The 25189-nt window shown below is 40.4% G+C and overlaps 2 protein-coding genes and 1 long non-coding RNA gene across 3 annotated transcripts in view; 2 read left to right on the forward strand and 1 right to left on the reverse strand.

Moving 5' to 3' along the window:
* The window catches only part of ddx54 (DEAD (Asp-Glu-Ala-Asp) box polypeptide 54), a 53283-nt gene extending 37634 nt beyond the window's left edge, over positions 1–15649 (forward strand). The window contains exons 13-20 of the mRNA XM_069933182.1: positions 1779–2000; positions 3160–3233; positions 3313–3510; positions 5907–6046; positions 9193–9306; positions 11302–11403; positions 14292–14392; positions 15136–15649. Of these exons, the coding sequence (XP_069789283.1) occupies positions 1779–2000; positions 3160–3233; positions 3313–3510; positions 5907–6046; positions 9193–9306; positions 11302–11403; positions 14292–14392; positions 15136–15374 (1190 nt within the window). The 3' untranslated portion in view covers positions 15375–15649. The remainder of the gene's footprint in view (positions 1–1778; positions 2001–3159; positions 3234–3312; positions 3511–5906; positions 6047–9192; positions 9307–11301; positions 11404–14291; positions 14393–15135) is intronic.
* The window catches only part of LOC138761299 (uncharacterized), a 217453-nt gene that overhangs the window by 101790 nt on the left and 90474 nt on the right, over positions 1–25189 (forward strand). The gene's annotated exons all lie outside the window — the stretch shown is intronic.
* cfap73 (cilia and flagella associated protein 73) overlaps positions 20705–25189 on the reverse strand; it is a 55272-nt gene continuing 50787 nt past the window's right edge. Inside the window, exons 6-7 of the mRNA XM_069933197.1 lie at positions 22994–23149; positions 20705–22850 (exon numbers count right to left, since the gene is read on the reverse strand). Of these exons, the coding sequence (XP_069789298.1) occupies positions 22773–22850; positions 22994–23149 (234 nt within the window). The 3' untranslated portion in view covers positions 20705–22772. The remainder of the gene's footprint in view (positions 22851–22993; positions 23150–25189) is intronic.

Below are 25189 nucleotides of genomic sequence, written 5' to 3' on the forward strand. Positions count from 1 at the left end.
GTTTAATGATGTAGTATTCTAATTTTTATGATCTTATTTTTTATTATTTCTTTAAATGTAATTTTTATTTTATTCATGTCATAAAATTTTAAATAAAGTTTTAAAAAAAAAGAGTTATGGGGCAAAAGTTTAGAAGTAACTTGAGGGGGAACTTCTTCACTCTGAGAGTGGTGGCTGTATGGAGTGAGCTTCTGGGAGAAGTAGTGGGGGCAGGGTCCATTTTGTCATTTAAGGAAAAATTGGATAGGTATATGGATGGGAGGGAAATGGAGGGTTATGGGCAAGGTGCAGGTAGGTGGGACTAGAGGTGAGTACTTGGTTCACTGCAGACTAGAAGGACTGAGATGGCCTGTTTCCATGCTGTAATTGTTATATGGGTATGGTTATATCATGAGATAGATGGCTTTGTCTCTATACATTTTCAGATAACAAAATTGGTGGTACGACGGGTGGTGATGAGGATAGCGAAAGGCTGCAGGGAGACTTGGATAGATTAGAAGAATAGGCAGAGGTGGCAGATAAAATGTTTTGTTGGGAAAAGTACGGTCATGAACTTTGATAGAAGAAATATTTTTTAAGACTATTATTTAGATGTCAGTGTTGCACAATTGCTCAGGCAAAGGAAGTACAAGTGTTCCTTCTGTCCGATAGCCTACAGGTCACCCTTAGCCTCCCAATCAGGGTCACATGAAGCCATGGATGGCAGATGGTGGATGGTTTTTAGAAGCACATTCTACTAATTGAAATTTATAGTTGTAAAACTAAAATGGCTTGGCAGATGAATCTGCAGATCAATGGCCAGGGTTTCCTGTCCAGTATGGACACTGCAACTGAAGAAGGCAACAGGAAACCACATCAGTATTTTTCCCTTGTTTAATCATGAACTCAACATCAAGCACGGTCTCAGCTCAAAGATGGAGCCTTCACTGAAGGAGAAGAGGGAAGGCAACAATTACAATTCAGAGGGTCAGAGATCGTGACAGATGGAGAGACATGATCACTCATGCAGAATGGCAAGGCACCTGAAGGAATGAATATTTAGATGGGGAGAAGATTCAAAAATCCGAGGTGCAAATGGACTTGTATAGGATACCCTAACAGTTGACCTCAAGGTTGAATTGGTGTTGAAGAAGGCAAAAGCAATGTTGGCATTTATTTCTACAAGGATAGCATACAAGAGCAGAGATGTAATGTTCAGACTTTCAAGCACTGGTGAGACCTCACTTGGACTATTGTGTACAGTTTTGGGCACCTTTATTGAGGGAAAATAAACATTCTGGCTTTGGAGAGTGTTCAGAGAAGATTAACAAATGATACCAGGAATGAAAGGGCTAGTATATGAGGAATGATTCTGGTTCTTGGCCTGTACTCATTGAAGTACAGAAGGATGAGGGGGGACCTCATAGGTGCATTTCAAATGCTGAAAAGTGGACAGAGTAGATGTGGCAAGGATATATGCCGTGGTTGGGAATAGAGGACAAGCAGGAATAAATTCAGGATAAAAGGGCATCAATTTAAAACAGATGCAGAAAAATCCCTTTAGTTAGGGAGTCATGAGTCTGGAGCTTGTTGCCACAGGCAGCTGTGGAAGTAAGGTTGTTGGGAAGTGGGGCTGAGTGGGTGGATGTACCAGCTCATGATTAAAATAGCAGAAAATCAGCCTACTTCTGCTCCTATATCTTGTGAAGATGGAGTGTTGTAGGAGAGAAATGCAGCTCACATCATAGTGTTATGTTCTGCTCAACTGTATTTTTAATAGTTTGTTTTGGCATATACAGATACAGATGGAATGTATGGCAGAGTCCCACAGAGTATTATAGATGATGAAGAGTCATTACTATTGGCAGACCATAAAGCTTCACTAGATCTTCAGAATCTGAAGAGAGTGTCAGAGAATGCTTACAATCAGTATCTGAAGTCAAGACCCACCCCTTCTCCAGAATCAATAAAGAGAGTTAAAGAAATGAACTTTGCAAAATTGGGCATTCATTCATTATTTGGTGAGTTAAATGTGTATATTTAAGATGGTCCCTTTATCGCCACAGCTAGAATTTGTTCTTAATCGATCAGTAAACCTACTTCAGTTCTTCAGCATAATGCTATTTAACAGAATTTTAAAAACAATGGTCATTGCTGCAGGATCAATATGTTTAACTCACTATAGCAGCTGAGATAGTGTTACACTTGTGGGATTATGTGAAAAATTGTATGCTTGACTTAAATCCGATGTTTAAAGTGTTACCAGATCTCAAATATATTACATGCATTTGTGAGTATTTTGCTGGGAAGTGCTCCATCGTGAAACTGGGCCTTAGAAGAAATTCAGCCTGTTGTTACAAAATTAGGGAGAAGTGGGTCAAAGTTACAAGACGTATTTTGGGATTTGATCCTGTAGTGGGAAGAAAGGGAAAACCTTTCTGAGCCCCTCTTCTGAACAAATTTAGTTTTGCCTTTGCACTTGGTGTCTGGCTCTTTTAGAGCCTTTCCATGTATGTAAAATTCCTGTGGAAAAAGGTTGTTGCTTTCTAAATTTTCATATTTCTTAAAAGACATAGAAGCCATTTCAGCCCATCGTGTCTGCCAGCTCACAGTGCAATCCCATTCTACCACTAAATTCCCTGTAGCCTATTCTCACATTCCCTGTAAATTTCCTGCAGATTCTACTACTCATTTTTACTCTTAAGGACAATATACAGTGGCCAATTACTCTCGCACCTCTGGATTTTGGGAGGAAATTGGAGGACATCCATACATTAATGGGAAGAACATACCATAAATATGCATGTATAATGCGAGTCCCCCCCATTTTTAAGGGGGGGAAAAGGGAGAAAAATTTTACCCCCATGTATAATACGACCCCTCTCCCCCTCGCCTGCCTGATTCGCACTTCTGTCTCTTTCCCGCCCCCTTGCTTGCCCAATCGCGCTGGTGTAAATATGTGTGTACAAGCCACTTGAGCTCAAATTTTGGTACATCATTTTTCACATTATACATGCATATTTACAGTAAATGCCACATCACAGGCAGCACCAGCGGTCTTATTGTAGTGGTATATCTTTTTAAAAAGAATTGTTAGCCTAAGTGTTAAATATCTCATTGTACGCCAATGAAATTTTGATGTAATTATAGTAAAAGTTGAGTTTATATTTTGCTTTTAAGGGATGAGCCTGGAAGATACAGAACTTCAAAGACTGAAAGTTATTGAGAGTATCAAAAATTATAAAGCAAAATCTGTAAGTAAATCTTGGTTGAAAAGTAAATTTAATTCATTTTGTGACTCATAAAGTATAGCTCCATCCTAACTCATTACAGACCATTTTTGAAATAAACTCTACAAACAAGACCACAGCAAGTGAAATCATGAGACTGACACGAAATAAGCACCAACAGGTAATCCGCAAGTTTCAAAGGTTGAAGCAAGAAAAGCAAGCAAGTGCATCCAAGAATGTGCCAGACCTAAAGGAAGCAGATCCCTCTGCCAGGCAGGAGGCTGATGATGACAACATCGAGGTGAAGTCATTTTAAATTATTAGTAGAGGGAGCGTGTACATTATTCTTCTTTTAATTGAGGGGCAGGATGACAAGATGTTTCTAAATTTTAAATATATTTACAGCAGGGTAGAAGCTGATTCCAGCCAATTAAACCTGTGCCGCCCAATTACACCAAAATTAACCCAAAACCCTGTATGTTTTGAAGGGTGGGAGAAAACTGGAGCACCCGGAGGAAACCCTCGCGGACAAAAGGAGGACGTCCAAACTCCTTACAGATAGTACCGGATTTAAACCCAGGTCGCTGTAATAGTGTTGTGCTAACCGCTACACTAACTGTGCTGCCAGAGAGTAGAGGTCAAATTATTGGACTAGTCATCCATTAGCTTGGAGATATTGAGATGTTTAATTTCCACTATGGCAACTAGGAGAGTTTACATGATTAGTTATATAAATATGGAAGGCAAACCATTGCAACTGTGAAATTATTTGATATAAAAATGCATCTGTACACTAAAGTGGTATAGAGAAGTAAATTTGATATCTCACCTGAAGATACTTCTGACCCACACCCCAAAGTGATATAGTAAGGACAACTGAGGATGGGTAGTAAATGTTGACCTTACCTGTTGTGCCCATATCCACTTAACTCTTTATGTGGGACTGGATGGTGATGTTTTTTTAATATTTAAAAGAAAAAGCATTTGTATTTTTGGTTTTTGAGTAGCTGCCTCCTCAGAATGAACTTGTAAACATTCTCTCCGCAATAACAAATAAACATATTGCATGCACCTATCCATGCGAGTCTCACATTTACTGGTGACAGAGGGAGTTGTTTAATTACAAACACTGATTACATTTATCTAGAAAGGCCATGAATTTTTTTAAAATGTAGAGATACCGCACAGTAACAGGCTCTTCCGGCCCGTGAGCCTGTGTCGCCCAAATACACCAATTAACCTACAAGCACCACATGTTTTTGGAGGGTAGGAAGAAAGAAGAGCACCTAGAGCAGGGGTGTCAAACTCAAATTCACAGAGGGCCAAAATTTAAAAACTTGGACTAAGTCATGGGCCAAACGAAATATTTATTGAAAATTTTCAACAACATCTGCATGTTTTCTCTTCTTTCAACATATGTAATGTTAAACTTTTTCTTATTAAAATAAATGTTTAATAATAGTTTTGGTTAAACTCTTTCCAGAAGAAGCATTAACAAATGAGAAATAAAATATTCAATAAATAATATTTCTCTATAGCCTTTAAGCTCCTTTTAAATGTATTTTTTTCCACAAGCCAACAAGTCAAAAAAATAACAACTTGCTTCAATGAAAATCCAATCTTTCAACTATGAACAGTCCAAAGTTAACCAAAGAAAATATTAATCCAAGCTTAGCTTGCTACACTGTGATTTACTCTGATGCTCCTGGGTCTAAACCAGATACTTGGCATCTCTTCTTAGATGCAAGTTCATCAAACTCTGGGGTCAGAGTTTGCCTCCACCTGTCTTGAAAGGTCCTGTTTTCTGTCTTTCGTTTGTCCATTTTTCGTAAGGGGTTTATTACACGTGAGTTGGGCGACAGGTCACAGATGCTAATGAAAGTAAAGAGAGGAGGTGGGGGCGATTAGCGGGCTGACGGGCCGGCGCCAACGCATTTGCAAAGCATTCTGGGATTTGTAGTATTAGCTGTGCATGTATACTGGCACGGCGGCCAGCGGGCCAGCTCTAATACATATTTGATATGATCTTGCGGGCCAAATATAATTATATCATGGGCCAAATTTGGCCCGCGGGCCTGACTTTGACATGTGTGACCTAGAGGAAACCCACATGGTCATGGGGAGAACGTACAAACGCCTTACAGAGAGCGCCAGATTTGAACCCAGGTCATTGGTGCTATAATAGCTTTGTGCTAACTGCTACTCTTACATACTGACCATTTGTTCTTTCTGTGGGATTTGCTTTTGATATAAGTAACCAGTGATCCAAAATCCTTGCACTCATTGTGGTTTGAACTGAAACATGAGATGAAATATTATGTTTGGACTAGAATCCTTTGTTCAGTGTTTTAAAAAAAAATTAAACCCACTTTGCCAAGGTGTTGAGCACCTCTTAGAGGTCACTTTTATTATCGTGATGCTCAAGCTTATCAAGTATCTTCAGAAAATAAGTATGTGGTGCCATCCCAACAAATTCTACTTTTTGAGGATGTTTAAGTTGAATCAAGTCAAAAGGCAGTATTTATAATTGATTATTGGTTTATAATGTTCATTATAAAGCTTAAATATAAATTTTTGGCCGTTGTATGAAAATTACAATTTCACTTTTCTTCTGATCAAGGAATGCCTTTTAAATTTTCACTGAGAGGTATCTTCTTCATTAACATTACTAATTGGTTTTGATTTATTTATTGACAGATTGTGTTCTCTGAAGTTATGGGAAGGAAGAGGAAGAATAAAAAACCCTCCAATCATTTGCCCAAAAAAAAGAAACCGTGTAGCAAGGAAGATCAATTTTACGTTCCTTATCAACCAAAGGACTTCAATTCTGAAAGAGGGTAATTATGTGTAAAGCTTTTACCTGTGATTATGATAATTTAGCTAGATAAGTTGAAGTCTTGCATTATCATTGCTCTATTACCCCTTTGTACTTTCCTTACAACTTTGCTTTTCTATATCCTTCCCAATAACAGATGGTGCCTGGAGTTTATTCAGAGGTGTCGTGTCATTTCTGTTATGCATAGGAGTGGCAAGGATACAAAATAATTGTCAGTAGTACAAGATTGTGGTGCATTTTTTTTTTATTGTTATGAAGAAAAGTGCACAGTGGTATTCCCCAAGAGTCAGTATTTGAATCACTGCTTTTCTTAAACATATATTTTAATTATCTGTATTTGCAGATGATGCAAGCTGGAAGTGTACTGAACAGAATTTGTGAGAATTGCATTAGCAGTTGCAAGAATATTGGCTGGTCAACTATGCAGCCATATGACAGAAACAACAATGCAGAGAAAAGCAGAATAATATATTTTGTTAGAGTGTATGGGATAAAGCAATGTTGATATATAGCACATAATTCAGGAACAAGGAAATGTACAAATCTTTGAAGATAGCAAGATGAGTTGTAAATTACTTTTACAATGCTTATGGGATGCTAACTTTACTTCTGGAGCACCAAATCAAGACACTGTTCCCTTTTTTTTTAATGGCTGTGAGGAAGCCGCAGAAAGATTTAGTGGAATGGTGTTGAGGATGAATGGTACATATGAATAGAGTGGAAAATCTGGGATTGTTCCCTTTGGGGCAGAAAAGTTAAGGGATGATTTCCTATAAGTGCTCAAATGGTGAAACCGCCCAGAAATCTAAAATAATGCTTTATCGTGCAGCAAATGATTCTTTTTTTTTCTCAAGTATTTTTATTGAGTTTAACATATAACATAAATATAAAATTGACAATTACATTATAATTCATTTGTGTACAAGTAAATACACACACAAAAAAGCAAATGAGAAAAGGTAGATAAAACTGCATCAGTAATGCTTGTAATACCTCAAAAACAATTGATTAAATTGATCCATGCAATTGTGCTAATCTCATTTATTAAAATGACCTGTATAAAATAAAAAAGGGAAAAAAAACTAACTCTAACCCTCTCTCTAATCAAGGTTACCTTTTAAATTAAAAAAAGATTATTAATTTTTGCAAAAGCAGGGAATTCATAGATCTAGACAGAGATGGGAAACCGATTTAAATATAAGTATTGGGGAGAAAAATTGGTTGGAATTATGTTATGATGATAGTATGACAAATACAATAAATGTTAGATATAGATTTGGTTCAGTATAATTTTTTTACATCATCTATATCTTCACAAAAGTTAAATAGATTGAAATCAGATTTATTATACATATGTTTTATGTGCAGTCAAGAGATAGGCACTTTTTTTGCATTCTATGCTCAAAATTGAGGCCATTTTGGACAGAAGTAGGAAAATTTCCAGAACTAGTTACAGAAGTTAAATTTCCACAAGATCCAATGCTCTTTATTGGATCATATTTCAGAGATAGGCCAAAAATTGAATTTGAATTTTTTTTTCAAAAAGAATTTGTGAGAATTGCATTAGCAGTTGCAAGAAAATGTATAGCAGTGACATGGAAATCAGATTCACATTTAGGAATGGAAGATGGCATGCAGAAATACATAGTTGTATACCTCTTGAGATAACATATAATTTAAGGAATAAATGGGATACTTTTTGGAAAATTTGGTGCCCATACTTACACATTGTAGGTATTAATTTATAAAGGGTTTTCACAAAACCATGAAACCTTACTAACTCCTTGAGATAAGTAAATGATTAATGTTGAAAAGGCAAATTTGAATGAACAGTGGTGATATTTTTGTAACCAGGTTTGTTTGTTTCTTTCTCTCTTTCGTTATTTTTTTTTCTATCGTTTTCATTTTCTTTGAGGGTTATTATTTTGGGGGAAGGGAGTTGGTGGGATTTCATGGTGGTATATAACATGTAACATGTATAATTGATTTGAATTATATGAATACTGTTCTTTGTATCTGGATATTAATAAATGTATGGAAATTTAAATAAAACATTCAAAAAGAGAAATCAATAATGGAACCACTGATAACCCTTGGAGAACAGGCAAAGAACGACCGGGAAATACAATAATTATTAATTTTTTCAATTATACAAAAATTCTAAGAATGGGCCCCATATTTTCATAAATTGAAACTTTCTATCTTTAATATTATATCTAATTTTCTCTAAACTTAAATAGGACATTACACCATATACCACTGTGTATGAGTAGATGAATCATCTTTCTATTTCAATAAAATTGCTCATCTGTCAATGTGATAAAAGCTAAAAATACAACCAGTGATTCTGTTCTGGAATTTGCCACATCTTATTGTGGAAAAAGATTTGATTTCAAAGTGCTGTTGAAAAATTATTGACCTGAAATGTTAACTCCATCATCCATCACTTGATCTGTTGAACTTTTCTGGCATTTTATGGGTTTTGTTTTAAAAGATTTCAAGCAAATAAATAGTTTTCCATCTAAAGAAAGTCACAGAGTTGTACAATATGTAAACGGGTTCTTAAATTCTTCTGTGTCAACCAAACTGTCTGAGCTAGCCCTATATCATTCTAAACCTTCCCTATTCATGTACCTGCCCAAGTTATTTTTAAATATCTTAATTGTACCTGCCTCTACAGCTTTTTACAGCAGCTTATTCCATTCATGCACAACTGTGTAGAAAAAGTTACCCCTCTGATTTCATTTAAATCGTTCCTTCTCACCTTAAAATGTTGACCTCCGGAGACTAATTAAGGGGAAAGAAGTACAGTATAGATTGAAGCATTGCTTCATAGAATATTTGAGTAAAATGGCTTGGATTGATTTGATTTTGAGGAGAAAGTATGAGTGCAAGGAACAGAAAGATGTGCAAACAGGTTTGAAGGCATCTTGTGCAGAGCACAAATAAATGCATGCTCCATTTTGGCTATTAAATGCTTCTCTAAGTGGAAAACCTGCAAATATATATTGCTGTCTAGAAATAGAATCCACATAATTATGTTCCTTCCTTATTGCTGTCTCTCAGACTGATCTTTTTAGCTATATAGTTCCTTTGCTCAATAGGAACTTTTTAAAAAAGTTTTTTTTCACCCCCATTTGAACCTAGGCTAAGCTTAAGTGGGGAAGGTACCACCTTTGAGCAGCAGGTATCTGGAGCTGTGTTAGACTTGATGGGAGATGAAGCAGAAGATATGCAGAAACAGAAGCAATTGCTGAAATGGTAAGAATTTTGAATGTATTTTCATAACTGCAACCGATACAGCAAAGGTGATGTGAGGGTGGACGGGAACCAGCAACATCCCAGTTATAATGCTGAAGTCTTGTGTCCAATTATGACATTTGTATTTGAATTGTATATGTGTGGCCAACGTCAATAGATATGTAAAATGGAAAGTGTGCTGACCGGCTGCATCACAGCCTGGATGGGGGCAGCATTACCTGAATGGAAAGTTCTGCAAAAGATAGTGGACACAGCCCAGTACATCACAGGCATAACTCTCCCACACATCTCCAGGACACACACTATTCTCACTGCTGCCATCAGGAAAGAGGTGTCGATGCCACAAGACTCGCACCAGCAGGTTCAGCAGCTCCACCATCAGACTCCTCAACACCAAACTCAGTCAGGGACTTGTTTAAGCACTCCTACTTTACACATTATTTATCATTGAATATTTCTTTTCGGTATGGCAGTTTGTTTGCACTTTTTTCTCGTTAATATTTCTCTCTTCTGTATGCATATCTTTTCTCGTGTAAAGATTTTTTTGCCTTACTGATAAGTAGAAATTTTGCCTGGCCCTCAGGAAGAAGAATCTCAGGGTTGTATGTGATGTCATGGATGTACTCTGACAATAAACCTGAACTTTGAACTTTACATCCTGTCTATCAAAAAAGAAACATATTGAACCTGGTTAATTGACATCAGACTGTAGCAGTGGGGGAGGTGTCCTGTATATTGCTGTCAGTCACTACACCACTAACCAACTGATGCTTTAAACATTGTAAAAATAATGATTTCCAGAAGAGAGATGAGAGTGACTGCCTTTGACGCTGAGACACCATTTGATGGAGTGAGTAAAGTGTTATTGCCTGGAGCGGCACATGGAGCAAGCAGAATATGATAGTGGATGCTAGAGGTCACTATCTCTGCCCCATTGATTCAGGAGTTTCTTCGTTCAGTGTTCTGTGCCCAACTATTTGCATCCACTTCATCGGCCTAAAAGTGGGTCTTTCATTTCCATGCATGACTCCTTTGTAAGCAAAGGAAGCTCACTACCTGCAGCAAAATCTGGATAATAATCTGGAAATGGCAGATTATTTAATGTGATATAATTAGGGACGGGTAGTCTGTAACAAGAAATATTTGACTGCTTTGTTATTGTGACTGAAGCTCTATCAGCTGTATTCCAGAGGTCACCAGGAACTGGGCAATGCACATAAAAACTGTGATGAAAAATGCTGGTCAGAATCTGGGTGTCCTGCTGTAAGTGGCTTGCTCCAGGTTCTCCATCATCCTCAAGGTTGAGGTCAGAGGTGTAAGGGAACATTACACTTGCTTGGATGAGACCAGCCCCAACTAGATGTGAAACATGACACAATCAAGAACAAACCAAACTGAGTGGCACTTAATCTGCCACTCTAAGCACATTATCTGCCACATATGCTACTGAGACATTATGGTTTCAAGTGTACAACTACAAAATTCACTCTGGCATCTTGACATGGCTTCTTCAACAGTCTCTCACAAATTCTCGAACATCTTGAGCTACAAGCACGAGACATCTTGAGCTTGGACATGCCACCATCTACATGTTTCCCTTAAAAGTTGCACAACATAATGACTTGCAACTATTTTAGTATGTTCAAGATCAGAACTCTTGAGGCAGGGGTTCTAGAGGTGTCTTACCACCATCTACTCGAGGATCATTGGAAATAAATCGGTCTTGCCATCAGTATTCGCACTTGGAAAATCAATAAAACAAAGTGGAAATTCCCAATCCTTTTTACCATGTGCTTTTTTGGGTGATCTGTTGTTTTACTATTAAATGATGAATTTTGAATAATGATTAAAATACTGCAGCCTGAATCATAATCTCAGTAGTTTCTACACCTGTTTAGTTCTTCCTGCTTATGAGATTGAAGATTTCAATCGTGCAATGAATTTCAATTATGTTTTGGATACCAACCTCGCCTTCATTCTTCTAATCTTGTGCAGGGATCGCAAAAAAAAGCGATTTTTCAGGGACACCAACAAACAAGTAAAGAAAATAAAGACAGAAAGTGGAAGATGCATCCGTGGTTCATACAAAAAGAACATGTATCCTTTTCATTTGTTTTATTTTTGTCATGTAGTGGCTTTAATCGAATTGATAAAATACATAAACTCAACCGATTGCACAACAATATTGATGTTCAAGTCTGTACCGTGCTGCAATGAGAAAGTGATACTTTTGTACGATATTTGGTGTATTCCACAGGTTTGCGCCTTGGAAGAGGTACATTGAAGGATGGCCACCCTCTTTTGGACTTCTACGAATTTCTGTTACTTCCATTGTCTTTCAGTCCTCATCTGCACATTTTATGTTCACAAGGTCTTTTACACCCCCCACCCCCAATACTTTCAGTACAACGTCATCATTTCTATCACAAATAGTTCTGGCTTCCTGAGTAACTCGAGTTTTAATCGCTGCGCCATGGACCATCCGTCAGTGGTTATGCCTTCAATGTACAAGGACCACATTATACATCTTCTCAGGAACTAGTGAGGCTACTGTTTCTCAGTGTCAGTCTTTGTGTCCAGTCCTGATCTTAGATCTCTCTGTGCCATTTGCACATTCTCCCTGTCATTGTGTGGGTTATCTAGGTTCATCCCATATCCCAAAGGTGTGTGGCTTGGTAGATTGGGCACTGTAAAATGTCCCTAGTGGGTAAATGGTAGAATTGGGGGCAGAGAGGGGAAATTGATGGAATGAAAAGGCAACAAAATTACTGTAAATGGGTGGTTTGTGGTCAGCATGGACAGTGAGCCAAAGAGCTTGTTCTTTTATCTTTGTGTAGCTTCTAATTCCTTGTATTATATGGCGAGCTCTCCACTGGCCACCGTGACAGAGGTGCACCAAAGAAAAGGTACAAGGACTGCCTAAAGAAATCTCTTGGTGCCTGCCACATTGACCACCGCCAGTGGGCTGATAACGCCTCAAACCGTGCATCTTGGCGCCTCACAGTTTGGCGGGCAGCAGCCTCCTTTGAAGAAGACCGCAGAGCCCACCTCACTGACAAAAGGCAAAGGAGGAAAAACCCAACACCCAACCCCAACCCACCAATTTTCCCTTGCAACCGCTGCAATCGTGTCTGCCTGTCCCGCATCGGACTGGTCAGCCACAAACGAGCCTGCAGCTGACGTGGACTTTTTACCCCCTCCATAAATCTTCGTCTGCGAAGCCAAGCCAAAGAAAAGAAGCTTCTAATTCCTTGACAGTTCTTAAAATCTACCCTTGTTAAATATTTTGGTCATTTACTATTCTACTTGTTTTTGGTTCAAATTTTGTTTGATACAGCACTCTGAAGTCTCTGGGAGGATATTTTAAGAAAGTTGCAAGAAACCTGTACCCTTATTTCAAGGTGGCAATGCCTTGGAATTTTGAAAGGGTAATAGAATGTAAAAACACAGATGTAACATTGACTTTTGTGAAATGCTGATTAGACTCAGTTGGACTCTTGTCATCAATTTTGTTGACGATGCCTTTGAAAAGATGGTGAATCCTTGGAGAAAGTTGAAGAGATTTATCTTTATGGTACCGGGACGGGGGTTTTTTTTTTGCCTCTGATGGAGGTGTTCAAAATGTGAGAGAAGAACCATTGGAAAAATTCAAGTGCTAAATGGTTCCTGACTCTTGGGCAGAGATTTACAGCAATTGACTAAAAGAACCAGAGATAATGAGGAAATCAATTTTTACTCTGAATAGTTGTGATGGTAGTAGAAACAAACACAATAGTAACTTCAAATGAAATATACTAGAAGGGTGAAAATAAGATATGCAGAAAAAAATGCAGGGGAAAAGGGCTAATTGGATGGCTCCATCTTCTAGTAGGATGGCTTGAATAACTTGTACTATACAATTTAATTTGTGATTCATGCATTTTTTAAACATTTTTGATAATCAAATTTATAAGGTGAGCTTGACAGTTAAATACACTGATCATAGAAGACAAAAAAACTGAACTTTTACAAGGTAGATAAGGAATAAAATTCTTCTGAACATTTTTTTCTAATTTTGAATCATAAACCCTTTTCACACTGGGTAACCAGTAGATTGGCCATTCAGTGAACCAGTTAAGAAAGCCGTTTTTGCCTTTCACAATGGACCACTGTTAATTGATTCTCTGTGTCCTTTCACACTCATCACAAGGCATCCCAGGGATAGGGAATTCTATCCTCCAATGGTGATGTTTGAGTGATGCATCAAGTGATGATGGACCTGACTTAAATCCTGATCAATGTATTATGATCTTGTATTTAAATAAAATTAATCATTCCTAATTATAACATAAACAAGCATTATGTACAGCACAGTATGAGCCCTTCAGCCCTTATATAAACTTTTATAAACACCATGGGAAATTCCAAGCAGCAATAGTGCTGGCACACCTGCTCTCCCAGAGAGAAAGGGCTATATTCACAGAGTACTAATGGAGGGCTTTCTTTGCTGCACGGAATTCTGTGAGGGCAGATCCACCATCTCTCTCCCATGGTCTTTTAGACATAAAGGTTTATATAGGTTGGCAAAGTTTATACCTTTTTCATCTTTTGTTTCCTGCACTTATGAAAAAAACATAATCCAACGTGTCACTACTTTATCCCATGATACCCTATGTCCCTTTCACACTGAGCTAATTGGCACTCAGGAACCATCAGATGCTGGGAATGATACTACTTAAGTAGCATCATCCCCGGCATCTGATGACGCCTACATGCCGATTAAACAGCCTTCACACTCGACTCTTAACCGGTAGATTGGCCGTCAATTACTGGGACAAGGTGGCCAGTGTGAAAATGGCTTTAGATGGCCTGAACTTTTCAGGCATCATTTATCCTAGAGAGTTTGGATGAGTCACTGTGGTTTATTTGTAAGCCACTGTTGATCTTAAAATAGCTCAAAGGTAATATTGCAAAATATATCATCTTCCATGACTGGCAATATTTAGCTATGAAGAATGGAAGAAGAAATACAAGATAGATGAAAGACCATCTGATGATGAAACTGAGAATGAGCAAAAGAATCAGAGAGGCAAGAAACGTGGCTACGGTAAGACCACTTTTTTTTTAGGGGCAACTTTACAAAGGACTGCTCACTTAATGAACATATGGTAAATTTGTGGAATGGACAAACTAAAAGTAGTGGAGGCAAGACTGTTTGAAATGTTTAAATCTATTAAATATTTTGATTTTGTGGATTCAACATACCTTTTTGGTACCAGCAGACAGAAAAGATGATAAAATAGCATGTAATAGTTAACAGCAAAAAAGAGAGCAATTAAACACTTAATTGTAAATAAATGATTAATAAAAAAAATTTGTTGGATTTTTTAAAATCCTTCCAATTTGGTCATTATACAGCAAATCCAGGTGTGTCATAGTTCTAGTTCTTTCCACCCAAAGAAATGAAGTAATGTCAGCTTTAAGAGAATGATTTTAAAATTTATTAATGACTTTAACTTGGTTGGTGTGGTAATTTAATGGGGAAAAGCTAGAGATCACATCGCTGGAAGATATGGTATTCTATTTATGAAGAATATCCCGACATAAAGCCACATTTGTTTTTTTCTATCCACTGTTATTTTACTGCAAAATGGCTTCCTGAGACAAAGTGTCAATTTCTCTGCAGCATGCACTTGAAGGCTGCTAAAATTTCAAAAGGAAAATGACTTGATAGAAAGAGTGGCTCCATCTTGGAGAAAAGGACAGAAGTGTTGATGCCCACATAATCTGATTCTGCAATGAAATGTTCTGATTTTACTATTTAAAATAAAACAATGTGCAACATTGCAGGCGGAAGACGAAACTCCCAGTCGTCCCTGAGAAGACCAAGTCAGCAACGTGGCGTGTGCTCAGAACTTAAGACAAAAGCTGAAATTCTTAAAGAAAGAAAGAAAAAGGAAAAACATCAGTTCCTGCAAAGTGGAGGCCTGAAGAAGCTCAAGAAAAAGAATAGACAACATCTTAGAGAAATGAAGAGTATGGCATTTGGCAGAGGCAAAGGGAAGGGAAAAATGAGGAAAAAAATGTAATCCGTAATATTTCTGCCAATTCTAATGTGGCTTTGGCTAATGTTAGCCAATGCCCACTTTCCCTTTCTTTTATCCAGGGTGTGGAATTGAAATTTGGAGTGCAAGAAGGTAACAATATCTCAAGAGTGCTTGAAAATATAGACTTTTGTACAATCTGCAACATAAAGACAGTTTATAATGAATCTCGTTGTATAGTCTGAAAGGTCTCCAAAGTGCTGTAGTCCAAAGACTGAAGTGCTGCACAAGGAATAAAATCAGCTCAGCACACTTGTGAACTTTGTGAAATGTATACTTTCTGAATTCCACTATACTAATCCATTATCAAGGATCCTTTTAATTCAAACCTATGTAGCAAATTATAAATTGCTATTGTTAGATGAACATGGTGTTAAACACTCCTAAAACTGTCTCACTGTGTGGCATGACCTCAGCAAAGAAAGCTGCTTCTCTCTTCAGCCAACAGTTTTGCTGGCAGTCAAAAGCAGTGATTTACAGTTTTTAAGCATCTGCCAGCAATGTTTGAAATCTGGTTAATTTTTTTTTTAATCAATTTCAAACCAACAATTCTTCTGGCATCCTATCTCTGATTTGTCCCTGGTACAGAATCTGAGGAATTCCAGGAGGAGGCAGCTGCCACATTTGACTGGATTCTAGTCGCAATGAGGCTGCCTTGTAATAAACAGTGATATCCTGCCAAGGAAATATTCAGGCACTTTAAAGATCATTTAAATTACTATAAAGTGAGGAGTTTGATCTATATTGAGTAATACAATTAGTGGTAAAACTGCCCATAGTTATTGTGAATAAAGTATAACCGTCCAAGAAGTCTGATGACATTCATCTTAAATGCTTGCATATACATGACCAAATTTAAATATAACGCGCTTTGTTTGGAGCAAGGGGGAGGCGGCGGCCTCGGTCGAGTGAGGCAGGCGGAGGCCCCGGTACAGGCAGAGAGGTGGAGGCGGCGGCCCCAGTCCGGGCTGAGGGTAGGTGGCGCCGGCCCCGGCCTCGGTCGAATGAGGCAGGCGGAGGTCCGGGCACAGAGTTGGAGGCAGCGGCCCCAGTCCGGGCACAGGGAGAGCAGCGGCGGCCCCGGCCCTAGGAGGGGAGGCAGACCCCTCCAGCCCGGGTAAGAAACCTGCATAGGAGAAGGCTACTCCGATATAAAACCTACGACCCAAGGACCTCGCTGCCACGTCCCAGCTTGCTTGGCCACGGCACACGAACCATGGGTGTAAAGGGTGGGGCCAGTACTGCGCACACTGCACTCCACCTAAAAGCTCCTTTGCGCAGGCCCGAGGACAGTTCCACGTCCCCCCCCTCCACGTTCCCCCCCCCCTCCACGTTCCCCCCCCCTCCACGTTCCCCCCCCCTCCACGTTCCCCCCCCCTCCACGTTCCCCCCCCCTCCACGTTCCCCCCCCCCTCCACGTTCCCCCCCCCTCCACGTTCCCCCCCCCTCCACGTTCCCCCCCCCTCCACGTTCCCCCCCCCTCCACGTTCCCCCCCCCTCCACGTTCCCCCCCCCTCCACGTTCCCCCCCCCTCCACGTTCCCCCCCCCTCCACGTTCCCCCCCTCAAAAGATGCTCACAAACTCAAGCTAGCATGCTGGAACATCAGAACCATGCTAGACAAGGCTGACAGCCACCGACCTGAACGTCGGTCTGCCCTCATTGCACATGAACTCCTCAGACTTGACATTGACATAGCCGCTCTCAGCGAAGTCCGCCTTGCAGATGTAGGCAGCCTCCAAGAACACGGTGCAGGCTACACACTCTACTGGTCTGGCAAGCCTTTGGATGAATGACGCCTATCTGGTGTAGGCTTCATGGTCAAGAACTCCATTGCCTCCAAGCTCTAAAACCTTCCGACGGGCCACTCGGACCAGATCATCTCCATGCGACTCCCCCTTCAAAACAAGCGTCATATCACCCTCATCAGTGTCTATGCTCCAACCCTCCAGGCGGAACCAGCAGAAAAGGAAAAGTTCTACACTGGCCTGCGCAACCTCATTCAACGCACCCCTATAGCCGACAAGGTTGTCATCCTTGGCAACTTCAACGCTCGCGTCAGCAAAGACTCAGAAACCTGGCCAGGAATCCTGGGCAAGCATGGTGTCGGCAAGTGCAACGACAATGGGCGCCTCCTGTTGGAGCTCTGCGCAGAACAGCAGCTTGTCATTACAAACACCCTTTTTCAGCAGAGGGACAGCCTTAAGACCACCTGGATGCATCCCCGATCCAAACACTGGCACCTCCTGGACTACGTCCTGGTGCGAGAAAGAGACAAACGAGATGTGCTCCACACCAGGGTCATGCCCAGCGCGGAATGCCACACTGACGACCGGCTGGTTCACTGCAAGCTCAACCTTCACTTCAAGCCAAAGCCCAGGAACAGTAAAGCCCCCAGAAAGAGGTTCAATGTTGGAAACCTGCAGTCAGACGAAGTGAGAGGAAACTTCCAGGCAAACCTCAAAGCAAAGCTCGACGATGCAATCCACCTCACGGACTCGTCCCCTGAAACCCTCTGGGATCAGCTGAAGACTACCATACTGCAATCCACTGAAGAGGTACTGGGCTTCTCCTCCAGGAAAAACAAGGACTGGTTCGACGATAACAGCCAGGAAATCCAGGAGCTGCTGGCAAAGAAGTGAGCTGCCCACCAGGCTCACCTTCCAAAGCCGTCCTGTCCAGAGAAGAAACAAGCCTTCCGTCACGCATGCAGCCATCTTCAGCGCAAACTCCGGGAGATCCAAAATGAGTGGTGGTTCGCCAAGCGAACCCAGCTCAGCGCGGACATTGGTGACTTCAGGGGTTTCTACGAGACTCGAAAGGGTGTGTACGGCCCCTCACCCCAAGTCCAAAGTCCGCTACGCATCTCAGACGGCAAAGTCCTCCTCAGCGACAAGATCTCCATCCTCAACCGATGGTCAGAACACTTCCAATCTCTTTTCAGTGCCAACCGCTCAGTCCAAGATTCCGCCCTGCTCCAGCTCCCTCAACAGCCCCTAAGGCTAGAACTGGATGAGGTCCTCACCCAGGATAAGACATACAAGGCAATTGAACAACTGAAAAGTGGCAAAGCAGCAGGTATGGATGGAATCCCCCCAGAAGTCTGGAAGGCTGGCGGCAAAACTCTGCATGTCAAACTGCATGAGTTTTTCAAGCTTTGTTGGGACCAAGGAAAACTGCCTCAGGACCTTCGTGATACCATCATCATCACCCTGTACAAAAACAAAGGCGAGAAATCACGCTGCTCTCCATTGCAGGCAAAATTTTCGCTAGGATTCTCCTAAATAGAATAATACCTAGTGTCGCCGAGAATATTCTCCCAGAATCACAGTGCGGCTTTCGCGCAAACAGAGGAACTACTGACATGGTCTTTGCCCTCAGACAGCTCCAAGAAAAGTGCAGAGAACAAAACAAAGGACTCTACATCACCTTAGTTGACCTCACCAAAGCCTTCGACACCGTGAGCAGGAAATGGCTTTGGCAAATACTAGAGCGCATCGGATGCCCCCCAAAGTTCCTCAACATGGTTATCCAACTGCACGAAAACCAACAAGGTCGGGTCAGATACAGCAATGAGCTCTCTGAACCCTTCTCCATTAACAATGGCGTGAAGCAAGGCTGTGTTCTCGCACCAACCCTCTTTTCAATCTTCTTCAGCATGATGCTGAACCAAGCCATGAAAGACCTAAACAATGAAGACGCTGTTTACATCCGGTACCGCACGGATGGCAGTCTCTTCAATCTGAGGCGCCTGCAAGCTCACACCAAGACACAAGAGAAACTTGTCCGTGAACTACTCTTTGCAGACGATGCCGCTTTAGTTGCCCATTCAGAGCCAGCTCTTCAGCGCTTGACGTCCTGTTTTGCGGAAACTGCCAAAATGTTTGGCCTGGAAGTCAGCCTGAAGAAAACTGAGGTCCTCCCTCAGCCAGCTCCCCACCATGACTACCAGCCCCCCCACATTTCCATCGGGCACACAAAACTCAAAACGGTCAACCAGTTTACCTATCTCGGCTGCACCATTTCATCAGATGCAAGGATCAACAACGAGATAAACAGACTCGCCAAGGCAAATAGCGCCTTTGGAAGACTACACAAAAGAGTCTGGAAAAACAACCAACTGAAAAACCTCACAAAGATAAGCATATACAGAGCCGTTGTCATACCCACACTCCTGTTCGGCTCCGAATCATGGGTCCTCTACCGGCATCACCTACGGCTCCTAGAACGTTTCCACCAGCGCTGTCTCCGCTCCATCCTCAACATTCATTGGAGCGCCTTTATCCCTAACGTCGAAGTACTCGAGATGGCAGAGTTCGACAGCATCGAGTCCACGCTGCTGAAGATCCAGCTGCGCTGGGTGGGTCACGGCTCCAGAATGGAGGACCATCGCCTTCCCAAGATCGTGTTATATGGCGAGCTCTCCACTGGCCACCGTGACAGAAGTGCACCAAAGAAGAGGTACAAGGACTGCCTAAAGAAATCTCTTGGTGCCTGCCACATTGACCACCGCCAGTGTGCTGATATCGCCTCAAACCGTGCATCTTGGCGCCTCACAGTTCGGCGGGCAGCAACCTCCTTTGAAGAAGACCGCAGAGCCCACCTCACTGACAAAAGACAAAGGAGGAAAAACCCAACATCCAACCCCAACCAACCAATTTTATCCTTCAACCGCTGCAACCGTGTCTGCCTGTCCCGCATTGGACTTGTCAGCCACAAACGAGCCTGCAGCTGACGTGGACATTTACCCCCTCCATAAATCTTCATCCGCGAAGCCAAGCCAAAGAAAAAGAAGGATGATCTGAATCATGCAGGTTTTAGCTGACCAGATTTTTTTTATATATAAAGGACTAAATTGAAATAAAAATTAAGGTTGAAAAGAATTACATTTGATTGATCCTTAACAGCTACTTACTGATTGTGATGGGTCAGTCAAAATGTTGTATGTCCAGATGAGGCAAAACTGACAGATTTCCATCTCTCATGGCACCAATTGTCTAAGTACAGTAATTGAAGGGTGATCTGATTTGGATTAATTTACATTCAGAGCACCTTGAAACCAATTATAGTAATCCCTAGAATAAATTCAGGTGGCATTACAGTCAACTTGCTTTGCTAATCCATGTTGTTGCATTTCTAGGTCAGCTGACAGTGTACCATTTCTGTGGCCAGTATGGTTTCCTCTAGGTCTGGTAGCTTATTCATTCAATAGGTCAAAAGTGCTTTATGTACATTATTTTGCCATTATACTTGACATCAGACCATTCCATTTAAATAAACATTTAATATTAATAATCATTTGATACTTTCAAACATTTCAAAGCATTTACCTTGCAACATATTTGTTCAGCACTATTCTCTATGGAACAATTTAACCCATTGCACCTTTTGACGGTGCATTCTAGACCAGCCATTCTCAACTTTTATTTTGGCTATGGGCCCCTCAAAACTCTGCTCAAGGTTTATGGGCCCTGTGAAGCAGTCAAGTTTAGTTTGTTTCTTCTGTACTTCTCTTGTTGACTACATAAAGTTTTGATTTCAGTTCATTCCCCCCCCCCACCCCTTAAATGTGCTATGGCCCTCGTTGAATATGGCTGTGCTAGACCCTAACCACTCATGGTGCATTTTAAAAATATATAGATTCTTTTGTCAATGACCTTTAGCTCTTGAGGTGACTACCATCAAGAACAGTTTCTCACTGGCTGTGTCCTTCTTGATTTTATGTACATCTCACCAAGGAGACTGACTTTAGCTTCCCTCTACCCACATAACCAAAGTTTCTCATCACTGGAATAATTTCACCAAATCTTTCACATCCTTTCTATGAATGCATTAGTTATAGTTTGAGTTGTGGTTGAACCAGTATTCATTGCAACTTGCTTCCTCACTGGTGCTTTATATCTATATTTATCAAGTCTAGGATCCCATATAGTTTTCTTTTAAAAACACTCATCTTGGCACATTCAATGTCCCATGAACACAACTTCTTTGATCTCTACTGTGCTCGAGTTTAGACTGCCTCTCATTCTTCCAACCAAAACATAACATTTTGCAATTCTCAGCATTAAATTTCACCTGCCAATGTTTGCTCTTCCTGCTGGCTTCTTAATGTTTTCACTGTTCACTACATGTCACAAATTGGAAATTGTGCCAATGTAGATACAATTTCAAACCATTTGCATCATAAACTGCAATCTGGAAAACGACCTTTCAGCTCCATTCCTGTTCTCAGCACCTTGTCGAATGTCCATTTATACTAATATCAACCACACCATGTAAATCTGGAGATACAAGCAACTACAGATACTGGAATATAAAGCAATCTGAGTGACATTAATGGGGGGGGGGGGGGGGGGGGGGAAGGAATTGTTGACATTTTTGGATAAAAATCCTTCAAACTTTGATGGATTTCAACCTGAAACATTGTTAATACCTCCCCTACCCCAATGGTGCTAAACCTGCCACATTCCTCCAGTACATTGTTTTCTTGCTTCAATTACCCTTTCTATTACTGCAATATTTGGAAAAAAAAAACCAGCAATTTAGCTGGTCGTGGTTTGTCTTTAACCCAACAATGGATTCAGGCCTGAGAAGTTGATTGCAATAGATCAGTGGTTCCCAACGTTTTGCTTTCTATTCACATACCACTTGCCGTCAGTGCTCTGTGATTAGTAAAGGATTGCTTAAGGTGGGATGTGAGTGGGAAGGGAAGGTTGAGAATCACTGCTCTTGACCCAATTGTTACTGAAATATTTTGCTTGAGAAAAATTGTCATGGCCCCATTTCCTTTGGAGTTATGAAACCTTGTACATAACGTTAATTAGGTACGATTAAAATAGTGGTTTTCCACCCAATAACCACCTTAAGCAATCTCTTACTAATCACAGAGCACTTATGGGATAAGGAATACTTAAAGTGGTATGTGAGTGGAAAGAAAAAGGTTGGGAACCCCTGCAAAAATGCTATATGTCTTGCTGAGTTTCTCCAGTACTCTTGTGTATCGCATTCTTTTTATAAAAAAAATCCATGCTGGTTTTCGCTCATCCCAACCCTTGCTAATTTTCTCCTCGCCTATTCTTTTTTGTTCTCCCAACATAGAAGGTGGGTTAAATTGACTGGTTTGTAGTTATTGGTTTATCCCTACACCCTTTTTAAACATGAATGTTAACAAACTGAATTTTCCAATACTTAGGCTCCACCTGAATCTATTGGCTTTTGAAAGCTATTGCCCTGGCCATAATCTGCTTAACTTGTGGATCTTACAGAAGTGTGAACATTGGAGAAATACATTCTTTCAATGATACATTCAGTTTTACCTACATGTCCTTAAAATACAAAAGCAATTTATTTTCAATTTTAGACATGTGCAAAACTTAATTTTCATTCATTCTGGAGGTGAACTACTTTCAATTCTCTTGAAATCCTGTATAATCTCCCTCAATTCCAAAATGTATTGCTGTACCTGCAAAACATCCAAACAATTAATAACTTCCTGCCAGTTTAAAATATTTATGTAAATAAATTTTTTTTTTACTTGATCTACACATTTGAAGATTTGCACTCAGTCTAGGAATAAACAGTACTCTTAATATAAGTGCAACTTACAACATTAAGTTGTGCATGTGGGCCTTCTCTTTCAGTATCAAAGTCCGTTTCTTCCTTTTTTACATGTGTATAAAGGTTAAAAATTGCCATTTTTATCATACCCAAATTAAGAGTCCTCCTTGCTGCTGTATTTTGGATATGTACCCATATTGATTCCTGTATAATTAGGAAAAAAAAGGACAATTAGTTTATTTGAACTCATTACACAACCATGAATTTTAACAGAACCACATCCTTGTCTCTGGAATCTATGTCCGAAAATATCTATTCAATGACACTGGCTTATGTGGTAAACATCGAACAAGTAAGATCATAAGCTCCAAGACCTGCTCACAGACTTTGGCAAAACAACCTTTGGCAGTAACTCTTAAAAAAATCAAAATGGCTTCATTCATTCAACAGGAGACCTGGATCTCCTGCCAAACAAGGTCAACATAGCTATCGATTGAAGGTGTAGCATACTTACTGAGCCACCAAAAGGCTGATGGATAATTCAATTATAACCCCAATATAGAAAACAATACAAAGAGGGGAAGTATATAACAGATTTCTCTAGCCCAATTTTTCAACAGATTTGCTCCCAATATTCTGATCAGAACATTGCTTCACCAAGTCATGAGTCCACATGGTGCTGCAGACCCATCTCATCAGGTGATCCTTGGTGTGTTTCCTCTGGTTAAAATGAAAGCAACTGGTTGCATACACCATGATAACATGGGAAAAGTTATATCTGCCTAACCATTTATTTTAATATTCAAGCTCTACCAAGTTTGCCACTTACAACTGGCTAACCCATGAGTAATTTCTCAATAGCTTGATACATTTTTCTGTCTTGTTCTCCATAGGGATAGCAGCAGAATCAGCCAGAACTACCCATCTGACTGTCATTGACATGGTAACATACAAAAAGCTGCTTCTCAATGGCAATGATATAATGTTGATGTCCACATCACTAAAACTGGTCATTTCTGTGCCTGTTTGAGAATTTTTTTTGGGTTAGCTTTGAACAAGTGGCCAGAAAAGTTTGTCCATTTCCACATAGACAATTCAACAGAAGGAAGAATGCTCAGCACACTGGTTTAACATCAACATTAAAGTATGGTGAGAAGAGTCACGTGATGGAGTAGTGGCCGGTCGGGAAAACCAGCCCTCTCCAGGAAAATAGGAAAAAGCAAAGTATAACAAAAATAAAATATAAGAAATAGAAGATATAAAGATACAGAGAAGAGAAAGAAGATGGCTCCCAAAAAGGAGAAAGTAAAAGCAACTGGAAGAGAAGTAGAAAAGTCACCAGAGAAGATAGAAGTCCTTACCTGCATGAAGGAACTGTGGTGGCGAGGAGCGCCCGAACCTGGAGGTCAGTACCTGCCCTGTGGAGTCGGGAGCCAGCAGCCGGTGCACTATAAAAATGGCTCTCGGACCCAAACAAAAGTGCGCATGCACAGTACGCAATCAAAGGAGAAAGAGGACACCAGCTCAGCAGAGGAGCAGGCTATCACAGAACGAACACCTGAGGGACACCCAACACAAGGGGGCTCAGCTGGAGGGTGAGGAAGCCAGCAGAAGAGGGAGCGATAAAACAGACGAGGGAGACAGAGGGGAGGACCAGCAACAAGAGGCCCAACAAAGAGATACAAGCAGCTCATCAGGAAAAACAGAATGGACACAGACACAAAAAAAGAGAAGACACAAACACAGATACAGACAGAGGAAGAAGAAAACCAAAATCTTCAGAGAAATAGAAGGTAAAACTGATGGACAGAATATAGATAGTCTTTTTTAAAGAACAAATGAGATCACTAAAAGAATGGTTGTCATTAGAATTTATTGCAATTAAAAGAAAATGAAAAGAACAGAAGATCAAATGCAAAGTTAGAACTGGTCATGACAAATAGGGAAAAGAGTAGAGAATATGGAAGAGCAGGAAACGGCTGTAGAAATGGAAGTAAATGACGAGAAAAATTGGAAGAAAGTGACAAAGAAAGGAGATAAAGATACAGAGAAGAGAAAGAAGATGGCTCCCAAGAAGGAGAGAGTAAAAGCAACTGGAAAAAAAGAGTTATCTCAGAAAATTGGTATGTTGGAAAATTATAGTAGGTGAAACAACATAAAAATCGTGGGCCTGAAGGAGGGTGAAGAAGGCACAGACATGAAAGAATTTATAAAAGGATGGATTCCAAAGGTCCTGGGAATGAC

Source organism: Narcine bancroftii, chromosome 4 (genome assembly GCF_036971445.1).
Source record: "Narcine bancroftii isolate sNarBan1 chromosome 4, sNarBan1.hap1, whole genome shotgun sequence".
In the NCBI taxonomy this organism is placed as follows: domain Eukaryota; kingdom Metazoa; phylum Chordata; class Chondrichthyes; order Torpediniformes; family Narcinidae; genus Narcine; species Narcine bancroftii.